At 49.9% G+C, this 12,933-nt stretch overlaps 1 protein-coding gene across 1 annotated transcript in view; it reads left to right on the top strand.

Moving 5' to 3' along the window:
- The first annotated feature begins 2,684 nt into the window (after positions 1-2,684).
- The window catches only part of LOC108553137 (single Ig IL-1-related receptor), a 60,891-nt gene continuing 50,642 nt past the window's right edge, over positions 2,685-12,933 (top strand). The window contains exon 1 of the mRNA XM_017907916.1: positions 2,685-3,671. Coding sequence (XP_017763405.1) covers positions 3,454-3,671 — 218 coding nt within the window. The 5' untranslated portion in view covers positions 2,685-3,453. The remainder of the gene's footprint in view (positions 3,672-12,933) is intronic.

The raw sequence follows: 12,933 nt of genomic DNA, 5'->3' as shown, positions 1-12,933 counted from the left end.
CTGTGAATCTCGCGAAAGTAAAAACGACCCGTACCGTCTAAGGACTAATCTCGTAACGGCGGCTTCTTTTTTCACGACGTTCGGCCGCGTGACACCCGGTATGTGCAGGCCAGGAACGCTCGTAAGTGGCGTGTGTGCCGTGTAATTACGGATTCTCGGTAAAGCGAGGAAAACGGGTAACATACCGCGAGGCGTTTCTCATTTCCGTTGAAACGTCGATATAGCCGAGACAGAGAGATACGTACGTGGACAAAAGTCCGCCTCTGCGCGTCGCGTGAAAACGCTTTACCGGCTGTTAGCGCGCGTGTCCGATCACCGTCGGCCAGTTTGTCGCTATTTAGATACGCTCGCGATATATTCGCGGGGATAAAACGAGGAAGAGATCTCGCGAGCGAGCGTGTCGGCGCTCGCTATCTGGACCGAGAACGAGACGATTCGAGCGCGTACGGTGGAATCGATAACATAGCGGTCGGGTGCTATGACCTAGCCGGGATTAATGCCGGCGATACGAGACGCTTGTTATACGGTTTTAATTCCACGAGATTTCGATAAAGTATGCCGGTCATACGCAGCCTTTCTCGTCTCTTTCGACGTCTCTTCCGAGAACGCGCGTATCGTCGTCTTAATCAGGAAACTCGTACTGCCTTCGTGGCTGGATGCGCCTTAACGCCATTAATTAAGGGGAGATTAATTTCGTTACGTACACCGTGATCTCGGAACTCTAATTGATAACGCGACTGTTCTTTGAAGCCCGGTTCGAGGGGTGACTCGATAATTCTGCAAAACGACCGGCGGAGACAGATAGCGGTCGCTGCCAGTGTCCAGGCTTGCTATCTCTCTTGTCCAAATTTTCTAAACGCTTTCTCATCCGTTCGCGAGATAAACCCGCCATCGAACCGACCTTCCATTCGGCTAGATTTCGTCGAAACGATCCAACCACGGGAAAAATATCGGCCACGCGGCAATCGCCGCTTTGAAGCTTGCTCTAAAGACACGTAACTTTGATGTCTACGACCCGCCGCGATCTGACCTCTGTGTGTGTGGGCATTCTCCTTGAGGCGCGGTGTCGTGTTCGCGATCTTTTCTTTCCGCGGAACGACCGTCGCGAATTTCCAGGCGAGAGAAATCGATCGAGCCGTGTACACGCGCGTGTACATCGATATCTGCCGTTCACCGGGGTCGCATCGATCGTTTAACCGTGAACGCGTATCGATGTACCGTAGAGCAAAGGGTTTGTTTCCAAAGGCAGGAGTGAAAGAAACTGGTTCTACGAGAGAGACTACACTCATCGCCGGCACGCATAAAAGTTTCTCCCATGTGTCGCCGTTGCACACACGCGAATGCGGGCCTGACTACGATCATCCGGCATAATCGTTGCCACACGACACGAAACGACTGACCGCATACTCGAATTCCCAGAATGCAAGTCAGCGTCGTCGTGTACACGTCTCTGCCAAATCGTAGACTGGATAAGCGAACGACGGTGCATAGAAGCGAGGAAAATCGCGGAAAGATGCACCGAGGCCGAGGAAAAGAAGATGGGAATTAACGCGAGCGCGAAATACCAATTTTAGATGTTATAAACAGCCGAGTTATTTTAACGCGTACGGGCACGATGCATCCTAACCTTATTATCGATGTACGCGATAAACTTGGAAATATGCTGCAAGGGTGAAAGAAAAAAAAAAAAGGAATGGGTAATTCGTCGAACAATATCCGAACCGATTGTCTCCAACGGAATCTTATTCGCGAAAATTATCTGGCGTTTATCGTATTCGCGGAAACCTCTAATCTAATTTCTTTCGAAGCCGAGAGGCAGCGCCGCGGTGCGTTTCGAACCGAGTAGTGGAAACGCGCCAGTTTTCTGCCAACGTGTTTACGAGTTACGCGCACCGCGAGTATCTTATTTCGCGTTACCTCGAAAAATATCAACATTCCTTGGTTATTTGTTTTCCCGCGTGTACGCGTACACACGCTGCTCGAATTGTTTACTTTCGAACGTGGAGTAAAAGCAAAGCAAATAACGCGAGATTCTCGTTCAAACATGTCCTTCCAGTTTCCTTACGAGCGTGTATCTTGTCACGGGTAACAAAGGAAAGATAATACGTAACCAACACCAAGTACGAGATATTTCCGGTTTATTAGACTCGACGCTTTAATTCGAACGAAATCGATGGCCTAACCTCCTTTACGGTCCAACGGACTAACTGGCACGTAACAGCAACGCGAGAACGCACTTAACGGATACACTGCATCGAGTTGATCCTGAAACGAGAGTTTCGTACGAGGTATATCGATTGCTTAATTCCAGAGAACAGTATCCGCTCTTCTACCCGTGTATTTGCGTCGAATACCATCACGAGGCAGAGAGACAGAGAGAAAAGCGACGAGGGGAAATTCGACTCGGAACGATAGGACATCGAGACGATACCGGAGATGGCGAGGAAAAGTCGAAAGAGAATATATAAAATATAAAAAGGATCGCAGGTATACCTTTTCGGTGGAAATACACGACTCGTGGGTACGGGCGACCGTAGTTGCACGGACGGACAGTCGGTGTCCCGTCGAGGATACCCGAAGGTAGCCGAAAGCAGCCGAACGGGCACGAGGCAACAGGCGGCTCGTTTTAAACCCGTGGCCTACGGGGAGTTTTCAAAGCACTGGGCTGACAGTAAGCCGTCGGCCTTCATAGCGCGTGTGTCGTTCGTACGTCGAATCACGGTCCGGAAAACATACGCTACGTTACGATCGTTCCCTCCACAGTCCTCGTTATATTCGTTCTTTTTCCGCTTCCAAGAAACGTTGGACTATATTCGCGGTTCGTTTCCGAGTGCAGTTTCATGGTATTCGTCGATGACGCAATACCGCGACGTTCGTCGAAAAATGTCGAATCTGGCGATACTTTGCGAAAAACATTGACGCGCGCGGTCTATGTTGGTTGAAATTGTCGGTGACGATGCGAAGGTCAAAAGGGATCGTCGTATAATCATCGGTGTGCCGTTGGAATTTCATGGAAAATAGAACACGAAGAAGGGAGGGAGAGAGAGAGAGAGAGAGAGAGAATGAGTTTCGTGGAAAGTGACTGAACGGTTAAACGATTTATCGGTTAAAGCGGGGAAAAAAAGACGCGCGTGGAGAGTTATTCGAAATCCCGAGTAAACACGCAGTTTCCACGAGTAGGACGAAAGTTTATGTTTGACGACAAATATCAAACGGATCGGTCGAGGTGACGCGAACGCGTAGTCACCAAAGTTCCCGTATTTGTTTTGGACGTTAACGGGGTGCCGACCGAAGGAGATCGGTTTTCCTTCGCGGAAAAGCCTACTCTGGATCGTAGGGGCGTAATTTTCAACCTGAGAACCCCCGGTCATGGCGGTTCTCGGATTCGAAAAGTACGCGATCTGAAACGTTTCCCGGCTTCTCGGTAAATTAGTTTTTCTACGAAATCTCAAGATGACGACACCGGTCGAGCGTGGACTCATCGTCTTGTCGTTCTTCACTGCGATCTGCCAGGCCAACGAACTTAAGGACTACTGTTCCATGCACAAGTTCGACAATTTGCCACCGGGTGGACTCAGGTTTACGAAGGAAGTCGTAACGACGGAATACGCGAACATCGGTGCGTTCAAAGCCCTTCATTGCTGTCTACGAGGATACAGGAGCATCGAATGGTGAGTGAAAGAAACATTCTTTTTTACCCTTTATTCGTATGCGAATCGCGTCGTTATCGCGAAAAATGCGCGCGAAAGAAAAATGCGACAAATCTATTCGGGTATCGAAATTTTTGTCGAGCGTATTTTGTCTGTTGGAGAATAATCGAGGAAGAAAACAGACGGCGGGCCGTGTGTTTCGCTTAGATTCTCGAGCGTGTATTGGTTTCGAGAGACGAACGAAGGTTAAACGATGCGTCCGATCGAGTCGATTCGAGTCGTAATTAATACGTCGCGCTCTCCATGACACGGCCTATTTCCATTTTCGAGCTATGCACGACGACGGCAACAACGACGACGACGATGACCACGATGTCGCGTCGACAAATTATTACGAGAAAAGCACGGATCCCGGCGATCTCGCCGACGGAGCAGAAACGTCGTGGAATTTCCCATAGTTTTATTTCGACGATGTATATATACCGAGTCACGCTTTCACGATTTGAATGGCATGCTCGACATTCGTGCAAGCTGATGCAATTTCTTGCCACTTTCTTGCCTCACTGGCCGAATACCTGGAACGGCGTATCTAGTCCATTTACGGAATACGTATTTTTTTCTCTCATCGTCGCGACGAAAATACGTTAAACCGGTTATTAGTTGGTCGTCATAGAGCGTCGTCGGAAGAGAGCGAGAGGGCGGAGAGGTTAGGTTCTCGAGTAAAAATATCGTCGTCGTCGTCGTCGTCGTGGTGTCGTATACTTTGTCCCTAAATCGGCGGTGTTGGGTTTGCGAGAGGCGCGCGTAACAGGTTTCCAGGAAAAACGATGGTCGCAACGAAGCGTGGCAAACGAGCCGATTGTCGGCCGATATTCGTAAAAAGGACGCTAAAGAAGCGATCGCGTTGGCATTGTGAGCGCGGCGGCGGCGAGCGGTCACGTCACTCGGTAATAACGTTTCTACGAAGCGCTTGTTTATTCCACGATAAATCTAGAAACACGGTACGAAGTACGAGATGGAAATCGCTGTAGGGGGTCGCGGTTCGAGACGCGTTCGACTGTCCCCTTCGTAACCGCAAGGCGAGCTAACAAAGACACGCTTCCGAGAAGCGACCTTCGAGGGTCCGACCGGCCGATTTGCCGAATCCCTTCCGCACCGGGAACTTTATTATTCTCGGGACAAAATGGCGCTGGCGGTGTATGTTGGGACCTCTTACCTCGACTCGCACTGCTATTGTACGCGTGCTCTCGGCGTGCTTCTCCAGGTGTCAAACGGTATATTTGTTCCACACGCATTCACCACCGGTCTTTCTCGGGAAGGAAAGGTTGCGTCGCGTCTGCTTCTCGAAAAGTCCAAGGGTTAACGGACATGTGGCCACGCTCTCGCTCCCGCTCCGTCCACACCTGTTACGTCTCTATCGAGCGTGTCCATCTAAAGCATGCCGCTTCCCGACGATGAACACGCACGAAATTATGCGGATGTTCGTGCGTGGGTCGTCCCGCTCTCTCTCTCTCTCCCTCTCCCTCTCTCTCTCTCTCTCTCTCCCTCTCCCTCTCTCTCTCTCTCTCTCTCTTTTTTTTTTCCCTCTCGGTTTCCTATCGATACCGAGTCTCCGCGCCGATTCCGACAGGCACAACACGAACCCGATTAGATTTCTCGTTCGACACGACGATGTTACCTGCTACCTTTTCCGCCATCTTGAACTCTCGTCGAGTGTTGAACTGCTAGGCGAACGGGAAAAGAGAGGAAGAACGCGCGTACGAATTAAAGATGACACGCGTGACAGCGCGCTTCCGATGCAAATCTCTCCTCTCTCCTCTCTTCTCTCGTTACTCTTCTCAATCTCGTTCTTCTCTTTCCTTTTACATTCCTCCCTTTCTCTCTCGGACCGTGTCTCACACGCGTTTACACTCATCGCTCCCGCACCCTTTTCCCAGGCTCCGACGTTTTTTCCGCTTTCTGCGTTTCGTCGAAAGCGATTTTTCCCCCCTTTCTTCTTCCGGCGCATATCGCGTGGATGACGATTCCGAGAAAAAGGAGCGCGCGCGAGGGTTCGAGCAGAACAAGGGGCGAAATCGTCGATGCGTAAATGACCGGCCGATGCTTTTTATTAGCGGTCGAATTCATCCGCGGAACAAAGGCTACGCGGAAGGCATAAATTAAGCGCGCACCGGCCAGGCTTTCGTTCCCCGGTTCCAACCGCCATCGCGATACACCGTGTCTTTTGTTCCCCTGCGTCCCTTTGGCATCGACGCGCTGTATTACAAAATTACGCACCGAGCCAAGCTCGCAGGGAAGCCGCCACGATTTATAGGAGATCCGCGGCTTCATCGTCCAGTATAGTCGTCGTTCTCGCCATTCCTCGAGAGTGAAAGGTGCGCAGCGCCTATCGGTATGACGTTTCGTCTTTCCATCGCCAACGCTATTGTCATCGACTATTTATACGCTCGCGCGGAATTATCTTCGCCTTATCTATATATCAAATTCGATATCAAGGTCCCCCGCTTGAAAAAATCTTCCAATTTTCGTCACGTTTACCACTTCGTCGTGACTCGCGCAATCGGCATACGAAACGTATACACCTATCGCTTCGACGAGTGGTTCGATATTCCAGACTTTCGCCGGTACGATCACGCGTTGTCAGATTTTTAGTTTTATCGCACGCTTCGTGCCTATGGTGGCCTGTAAACGAACGACCGACTCATCCCAAGTCGGTCATACGTGTCTCGGATTATATCGAGCTTAGCTCTCAAACGTTGTTGCGTAGGGTTAAAAATCCCGAAGGAACTTTACGTTTCCAGGCGATGCCATAAACGCCCTTCTTTAACATCCTCCTTTGCATAACTCTTGCAACCGCTACTATTTTCCGCTGAAAAATCGCGTAATACTTCGACAACGTGTACGAAAGTATGGCAAAAAGCCGCGCGTCGATAGCACGCCCGTTTAAAAATGGCGGAAAAGCGCCTCTCGCGCGAGGCACGAGATCGAAGGAAAATTTGTTGCCTGTTCAGTTTCGCGGGTGGAAAGCGGCAACATCCGGTTGCGTTCGTGGAGGACCTGGAAAGCGTTTGTATCCCGTATTTCATCGGGATGGCGGAAAGGAAGTTGCTCAATGATGGCGCGAGCGAGCGAGCGAACGAGCGAGCGAGGAAAAACCAGCGCGTTAATGCTTTGCGTTTTTCGGGAAACGAACGCAATTACACGCTCCTGAGGTTTACCCGACGAGTATCGCGTATTTATGGCTGGCAGGTTCGGCGAATCGGCGAGGAAACGAAAAATCCGCTTGCTCGGTCGCGAGCACACGGACGCGCACGTACACGAGCAACGACGTATCGGGGTAATGACGATGGCGTGTGGAACGCGAACGGAGAACCGGTCGCGAGTGGCACCACCGGGGACACGCTTTCGATGTAACGGAAGTCGGTAATCGTTTTGCGGAAAGTAGTTTCCCAATCGCCACAGAGACGTCTTCTTCTCGCGCGTTTCCCAGACACGCGATCGTCCGCTCGTTTTCCCGGGAGATTTTCGCGAAGAAGAGGGAGAGAGAGAGAGAGAGAGAATTTTGAGGTGAAATAGGAGAGAAAAGAAGTCGCGCGTCTCGGGGAAAGCTGGAGGGCACGTATACTCTGGTCGGGGGGCCTCGGGACTCGGATAATGACAAGCCAGAGAAACAGAACCGTAATTTCGCATGGGGAAAGGGACGCCAGCCATTCTCTCCGCTCTCCGTTCGTTCACGGAATTCGTTAAGACGATTTTCGAAGAGCGAGTATGTAATTCCTAGTACCGGGACTGGTCGAAGCGTAGCACCAAATTGACGACTGCCTGATTAGGGTTCTCGGGAAGCATCGAATACAAACACGAGTGATGTACAACACGGGGATGATCTCTCTGGTCCGCGACGCGTAGCGACTCGGGGAAAGAGAGTGAATTCGCGGAATATTCGAGGAAGGCCTAAATTCCGCGGAAGAACTTTTTCCATTTGGAAACCACAGCGTCGGCTTTGTCCGCTCCGTTTCCTCCAGTCGTTCGGTTGCTTTCGCGAGTTTCGACGTGGTCGCAGCCGAATCCGGAGAGAATTTTCCCTGCCCGGTCTCTCGCTTCGCGTAACGCGATACACGGTACGCGGGCACGTGAACGTCGTGGCAATGCGATGGAATTCGAGGAAAGGCGAAAGATGCAGCGTGTACAGTTGCGGAGGAAGAAAGGAGAGATCCGGTGGTTGCTGCCCCGCTATCGACGCGGATGCAACGTAGGCAAGGTGGTCGATCGACCGCTTTTAGGAAGAAAAAGTTTTCCTCTCGAGACTATAGAGGCGGTTTTGAAGCAGGGATCGGTAGCGGCCGCTGGAACAATGGCAAACGAATTGCGAAAGGTTGCGCGAGAGAGATCCTATCGCGCTGTTTCCAGCCCGTGTTGAAAAATGGAAATGCTTGCGAAATCTGCGTCTATGCGCGCGCACACGCGCCTCCTGTTTTAGCCGGTGTTCCCGAATCCGCGGCCGAGTAGTGGCGCGTTAATTCGCGTAGGAATCGAGGACGATTTCGCGGAACCGCTTCTCTCGTCACCTTGGCGCGCATCCGTCGCGATTACGGAGAAAAGCGCGTCAAAAGCGAACCGAGGCTTCTCGGAAGGCTGTGTGCGCGGCGTAGACGCCCGAGACCGAAACCAGTCCTCGAATCTCCTTCCCCGCGGATTCGAAATTTTTCGCATAGTTCTCGGATCCGCGAGCCTTTCGCGCATTCCCGTTTCGCAACGCGAGGCCGTTTATATCTTTACCTTCGCGTCCAACTGTCTCTCCGCTCGCTTGCCGACTATATTTACCGGTTGCGTGACCCGCGCGCGCGCTGCGGCTCGTTACGTCGCGCGAATTTCTAGCGAATAGCATCATTTCCCAACCACCGCGGTTCTATAATCGTCGGTTTTTCCAGCCTGTCGGATCTCACAGCCGAGCGTACTCGCGTGAATCATCCTCCTCCTCCTCCTCCTTCTCCTCCGGGTCGTCTTTTTTCCTCCCGACTGGTACGATCGACCTTGCGAGGGTGAAAGGCTGCCGAACCGCTTCCGCGAAGCGCGAGGAACACTAAGGCGGAGGTGAGCGGAAAGGTAAAAACCGCGAAAGAGGAGCGCTTTCGTCGCAGCTCTCTCGAGGTCGAACCTTTCCCGCGGCCGGTTTCTCGTTTCTTCCTCCTCTTCTCGCTCCCGTTTATCCACGGATTCGACGCGCGCGGAGCACCTCGATATCGGCCAGCCGATTCCACCAGGCGGCGGCGGCGCGGACCGTTTGCGGAAAAGCGAAAGGAAGGATCGTTTCGGCGATATTTGGTTAGGACGCGCGCGGGTATGCGCCACGACGACGGATATCCATCGTTGCAAATATTTGACGGGGTCTCGTTTATTTTTCTACCGGTACTTCCCTGTTTGCTTTCCAGCCAGTCACGAGCACGGATTCACCGTTACTCGAAGCAAAACACTCGACGGACGCGTCACGCTTTGCTAATTACCGACCGGCCAGCAACCAGGCAGTGAGATAGAGAGAGAGAGAGAGAGAGGGAACACCCGGAACGAAAATTCGCGGGAAAATGTCTCGTACAAACGCCCCGACAAACCGTCCCGTGTTTTCTTTCCAATTTTCCGCGTTGTTCCAGCCAGTGGGTAAACCACCACCGCTCCGCGAAACACGCCGCGTTATTTTTCTCTCCTATCGCTCGGAAAATTCGCAAATTCGAATCACGGATACCGCCGACGCTTTTAAACGCATTCCGAGAACCCCGATGAGAGGTAACGGTCGCGGAGGAAAGTTACGAATTTTCCCGATAGGTCGGAAAATTTCGAAAATTCGAAGCAGGGGTACCATCGGCAATTCTCTCGTAAATAGATTCCGAGAAGACGGTGGCGATGGAGGAAAGTAGGCCGACGCGAGGCGACGTCCGCGTGGGTACGCTCGGGACGAAACGCGAGCATTCGCGGCGACGATTGACGAGAGGAAGCCGATAACGCGAGCTTCCCTCGGGACCCGGGTTCGCGCGTCGCGGCGTCTCGGCGTGGCGTAATTCGCGCGGTTCTCGAGCGGAAAGAGCTCCACGTAGAGCGATGCAAGGCGAGGAGAGTGCAGGAGGGAGAAAGAGAAAGGCGGTGGAGCTTGTTCCACGAATGTTACCGTTTACACGGGAATACATATGTATGCAGGCAGGGACGCAGGTGCGATCGGAGGAGGACACGCGCAACCGCTGGTCGAACCACTTTCTTCCTTATACGCGCGATAAATTTCCATCCCGCGCGGTGGGGCCGATGGGAACGTCGCGGCAAAAAGTCGCGTTAGGAAGAACGCTTTCAGCCCTTTACACTTGCGAGATTTCTTCCACGTACAGATGCAACGATTCCGAGCTTTTCTTACGATTCCGAGTTCTTTTGAGCTCGCTGCTGCGCTCTGTGCTCAGATAGGAAAGAGAGCGAGTTACGCGTAGTCGTGTACTCCTGATGCTGTCAGACGCGCTAGTAGCGATTTTTCGCTCTCTAGGAAAAAGAGTTTAGGCTTGGAAAGACGCATCCTGATTTCTGGAAAAGTTCATTTCCAAACCCGAACCAGTACAGAGCGTTTTAGCCGTCGTACCCCGTAAGGACCCCTCCACGTTCTTTCTTCGCATTTGCATATACGCGTTTCGCTGATATTAATCCTCGGACTCGAAGACTTTCTCGATATGGAAATTTCGATTCGGAGCTTTTCTTCCGTTTTTCTAAGCTCGGTGCTGCCATTTGTCAATCCATCCCCACGATTAATTGGAATAATCCGCGCCCGATGACTTGCTTATCCGTTTTAATCGTATTCACCGTACAGCTACGTAGAAAAATTATTCGAAAAGGCGTGTAATTTTCGGATTAGATAGGAACGAGTTTGTTTGTTGCACTTTGAGTTTCTATAGCGAGTATGCAAACGAATTAAAGTAGAAAAAGGAAGTCACGTGTATTTCGTTCCAAGGTTTCACGCGTAGTTACTTCTAATCTAGTCAATCGAGAAATCAGTGTCATTTTCAAGACGTCGGAAAAACAAGGAGGAAAAGCTATTATGAGAATGACGGTAACGATGACGGGAGAGTAGGTTGAACGTCACCGAGTCTCCCGTCTGAATAATTTCGTATTTATCGATAATTATTTATCGCTCGTTGTTTATTATTCCGTTCCATACGTATCGAGTTTGCTTTATTTATATAAAATTATTCTATATAAATTCATTTTCGAAAGGCTCGCCCGACTTTTTAATGCTTTATTACCCTTTATCGAAATACCCCAGTGTGCACGGTATTTCGCAGATTTAAGTAAGCGTGAGTAAATTAAAACAGTCTGACAAATAATTTGTCAAATTTTATACCTTCCATTAAGAGAATCAATTTGTCAACAAAATTAATAAGGAAAGACTTAAACGAAGCGAGGCGAAATACATAAATATGGAATAGACAGTGACTCGGTATAGTGCTCGACTGTCATACATATTGCAAGGAAATTTTTAATGGAAATATGCGCGTATGCAAAGCTCAACGAGTTACATATGGAACAATTTTCTTTTTTTTTTTTTAACGAGATCGATACTATTTATTAACAGGATTGATATTTGAAATGCATAATATACGAAAATATTCGAACAGAAGTATTCGAAAAATTCGCAGATGATTCCAAGCGAGTTACTCACGCGAGTGAAATCATCGTTCAAAGTTTCACTCCGATTTTTGTTTTTCTTTTTTAATTGCAACTGTATAGCAATATAGAATAGAAACAAAGCTTTTCGAGCAAAAATTTGCAATTTTTATTGCTCTTTCATTCGATAGTAAAAATTTCTCCCTATGAGATCCCATTTAACGCTACATTTTCGGGATGCGTTCTTCGAATTCCCGTTTACGTTTAAATGAAAATTTCTAGCTTGATTTGATAATTTGCCGAATTTTCAGCTGGACGATCTAGTCTTCCTTCGCAAGCATTAAGCGCATCGTCGTCTACTTCTAGCAACGTACGCATGCAGGGATACCGTTTGATCGGCAAATAGAAAGAACAAGAGATATGTCATTTTATTCTAAAATATATTTTGAACAAAAGCGAAACGGAGCGGAAGAAATCGCCCCCGCATCGCTAGAATGCAGAGTTTACTCTTAGCTTTACTACGACAATAGGGATAGGTATACAAGGAACGTCCGTAAACCTCAAGAAACGGAAGAATAGCAGATTTTATCCTCCGAAAATGATTTTTCGTCTGCGAAAAATTCCTCCCCGTGTACCCCGTTCTGTTTTACACGCGTGCGAATTTTTCGGGTCAGAGGATCGCTTGAAAACACAGCGTTGCAACACACTTTCGCGAGGTACTGTACACGCGATATCGGCCGTACAACATTTTTCCCCCTGGCACGCATCATCGTGATCCTTCGACAACCCTCCTCGGCTAGAAACGATTTCGTCTGGAGCAGAGAGAAAACGCGCAGCGTTACGCATGGCCGTTAACGCGAAACCTATAAATAGCGTCAGGACGCGCAGCTAATAACCTTCCGCGGAGATGGACGCCGCCGCGATGGGGGTAACTCGTTTGGAGAAGCCGAGATCTCGAGGTCGTCGGAATCGATAGAACGGCGGGAGAGCCGGCGTGTTTGCGCGAGTCATCGTCCCGCTCTGTCCATTGTTTCCGCCGCGCGTATTCCGCGAACGCGTTTATGCAAATTTCCCGCCGGTAGACACACACGGTTATCGCAATTAGCGTATCGATTCCCGTATCTCTCGGGTGGCCGGGTCAACGGTATTCCCTTCCAGCGAGTTTCCTACGATTCTTCCGAATTTCCAAGTAGACGCGAATTAACCCTCGCGAAACGGTAACGGGGTCTCTAGAGACCTGGCCTCTTTATCTACCGTAACGAAGCTGCGCGTCTTAGCCCTGACCCGAAATTTCAGAGCGTAGCTAAGGAGTGCCAAAGGCTTGCAGACCCTACTCTTATCGCTGTAACATAAACAACTAACTAACTGCGCGCAGAGTTCCACGTCTCCAAGCTAGCGGTATTCAGTGGGACAACGAAAAGAATAGATCGGCCAAATATGTCTTCGTTTTACCAATTGTTTTACGAATTATCGTAACACGAAGCATATTATCTTGGCCACTGAAGCTACGAGCTGAAAGCTCAACAAGGAAACAGGTTCAGTACACGAATCGATTAACTCCACTTTTTGAAACATCTGAAATTTAAGTGTTAAAGCACTTGGTATAGTCGTAACTACGTTATTTCGTTGTTTTATGGAGTTTATCAATGTGTGC

This window comes from Eufriesea mexicana, unplaced genomic scaffold (genome assembly GCF_001483705.2).
Source record: "Eufriesea mexicana isolate 0111107269 unplaced genomic scaffold, ASM148370v2 scaffold9443, whole genome shotgun sequence".
NCBI classification, from domain to species: Eukaryota; Metazoa; Arthropoda; class Insecta; order Hymenoptera; family Apidae; genus Eufriesea; species Eufriesea mexicana.
This window is presented reverse-complemented; position numbering and strand designations above follow the sequence as displayed.